Source organism: Phalaenopsis equestris, unplaced genomic scaffold (genome assembly GCF_001263595.1).
Source record: "Phalaenopsis equestris unplaced genomic scaffold, ASM126359v1 Scaffold000297, whole genome shotgun sequence".
NCBI lineage: Eukaryota > Viridiplantae > Streptophyta > Magnoliopsida > Asparagales > Orchidaceae > Phalaenopsis > Phalaenopsis equestris.
Window position 1 is genome coordinate 607,851 of NW_018164739.1, and position 1,634 is coordinate 609,484.

A 1,634-nucleotide genomic window follows, 5' to 3' on the forward strand; every position below is an offset into this window, starting at 1 on the left:
TGAATACCCCCAAAATATGTCACCAAGGCCATTTGTGAACTTGCACGTTCAATACATATTTCAATAATGTTGTGAATTTTATTTAGGGAATTTACATACATACCACCCACTTATTATATATTTGCATATCTAACATCTAAATTTTATTTTCTTATATTCATAACTAGTGGTGAACAAGTTTGAGGAGTCTAGCAAAAGTTACTCTCAGCTTGAGCTCGACTAATTAATCTAATTCAAGCTCGATCATAAGCTTACTTTTACGAGTTTGAGCCAGCTCATGCGCCGGCTTGTTTATCATGAAGGAGCGAAACTAATATTTATTTAAGCAAATATTATAATAAAATGCCAAATGTTTGAGTAATTATGAGATAAATAATAAGAAACAATCTAATTAAAAAAAAGTTAAATATCAATTTTTAAAACATTTTTGCTAATTAAAAAACAAAATTATGAAATTTTTTATATTTTGAATATATTTTATATTAAATACTTTTAAACTGAACTGATTCACGAGCAATGAGTCGAGTCGGGGCTAACTGGACGTAGGCGGACGAAATCGTAATAATGACCTTTTTGCGTAAATTTAATCTTTGGAAGTCTTTATAGGTAAATATGATTATTTAAGAGCTTTATGCTAAATAAAATTGAGTTATATGTATGTAAATGCCCAAATGTAAAAATTAGAAGTTAGATGTTAGCCCTATAAATACATAGGAATTGGGTGTGCTTTTTGTAAATACAGCCTAAAAATAATACATTTTTTTAGTCATGCTGTACGTCCACCGAACTACCGCCAGGAGGCTTCACCGCCCGTCTCTCTTTCAACACCCGCCTCACCATTGCCATCTCATTCCACCTTCTACCATCTCCATATATATTCGACAAATGTATGTATCTCCCGCCATGGCTTGGCTCAAGCTCGATCAACCATCTGCTGATTTCTTCACCAAGCTCCATCTCACCATGGATCCTACAAGCTCCAGCCAGCGCTCCCCACACTCCCGGATGCGGCTCAATCGGCATCCTCCCGATGAAATCCAAAGCCTCTTCAATTAAACCAGCACGCCCCAACAAATCCACCATGCACCCATAATGCTCCTCGTCAGGGACGATGCCGTAAACCCTAGTCATTTCGTCGAACACCATTCGGCCTTCTTCGACTAGACCGTTGTGGCTACAAGCGCTGAGCAAATCAATGAATGTTATGTTGTTGGGTGATACTCCGGCGAGCGTCATTTTGTAGAAGAGCGTTAGGACCTGTCTTCCGGCACCGTTCATGGCGAGACCCGTGATTATCGAGTTCCAGGTATAGATGTTTCGTTCTGGCATTGTGTTGAAGATATGTATGGCTTCTTTTATTCCGCCGCATTTTCCGTACATGTCGACCAGGGCGGAGCCGATAATGACGGTTATGTTGATGCCTAGGGTTTCTATGTAGCGGTGGACAGATCGGCCATGTTCCAATGCTCGGAGTTGGGAGCAAGCCGATATAGTGCTTACAAGCAGAGGCTCGTTCGGCTGGACGCTTTGCCGAGCCATCTTATGAAAGATGGCTAGCGCCGTCTTGGTGAGGCCGGCCTGTACGAAGCCGGCAAACAAAGAGCTCCATGAGGCCGAGAGTCGGAAAGTCCTTT

The 1,634-nt window shown here is 40.9% G+C and overlaps 1 protein-coding gene across 1 annotated transcript in view; it reads right to left on the minus strand.

Moving 5' to 3' along the window:
• Positions 1 to 672: 672 nt before the first annotated feature.
• Positions 673 to 1,634, minus strand: part of LOC110025298 (pentatricopeptide repeat-containing protein At5g66520-like) — a 1,612-nt gene continuing 650 nt past the window's right edge. Inside the window, exon 2 of the mRNA XM_020725714.1 lies at positions 673 to 1,630. Within this exon, the coding sequence (XP_020581373.1) occupies positions 763 to 1,630 (868 nt within the window). The 3' untranslated portion in view covers positions 673 to 762. The remainder of the gene's footprint in view (positions 1,631 to 1,634) is intronic.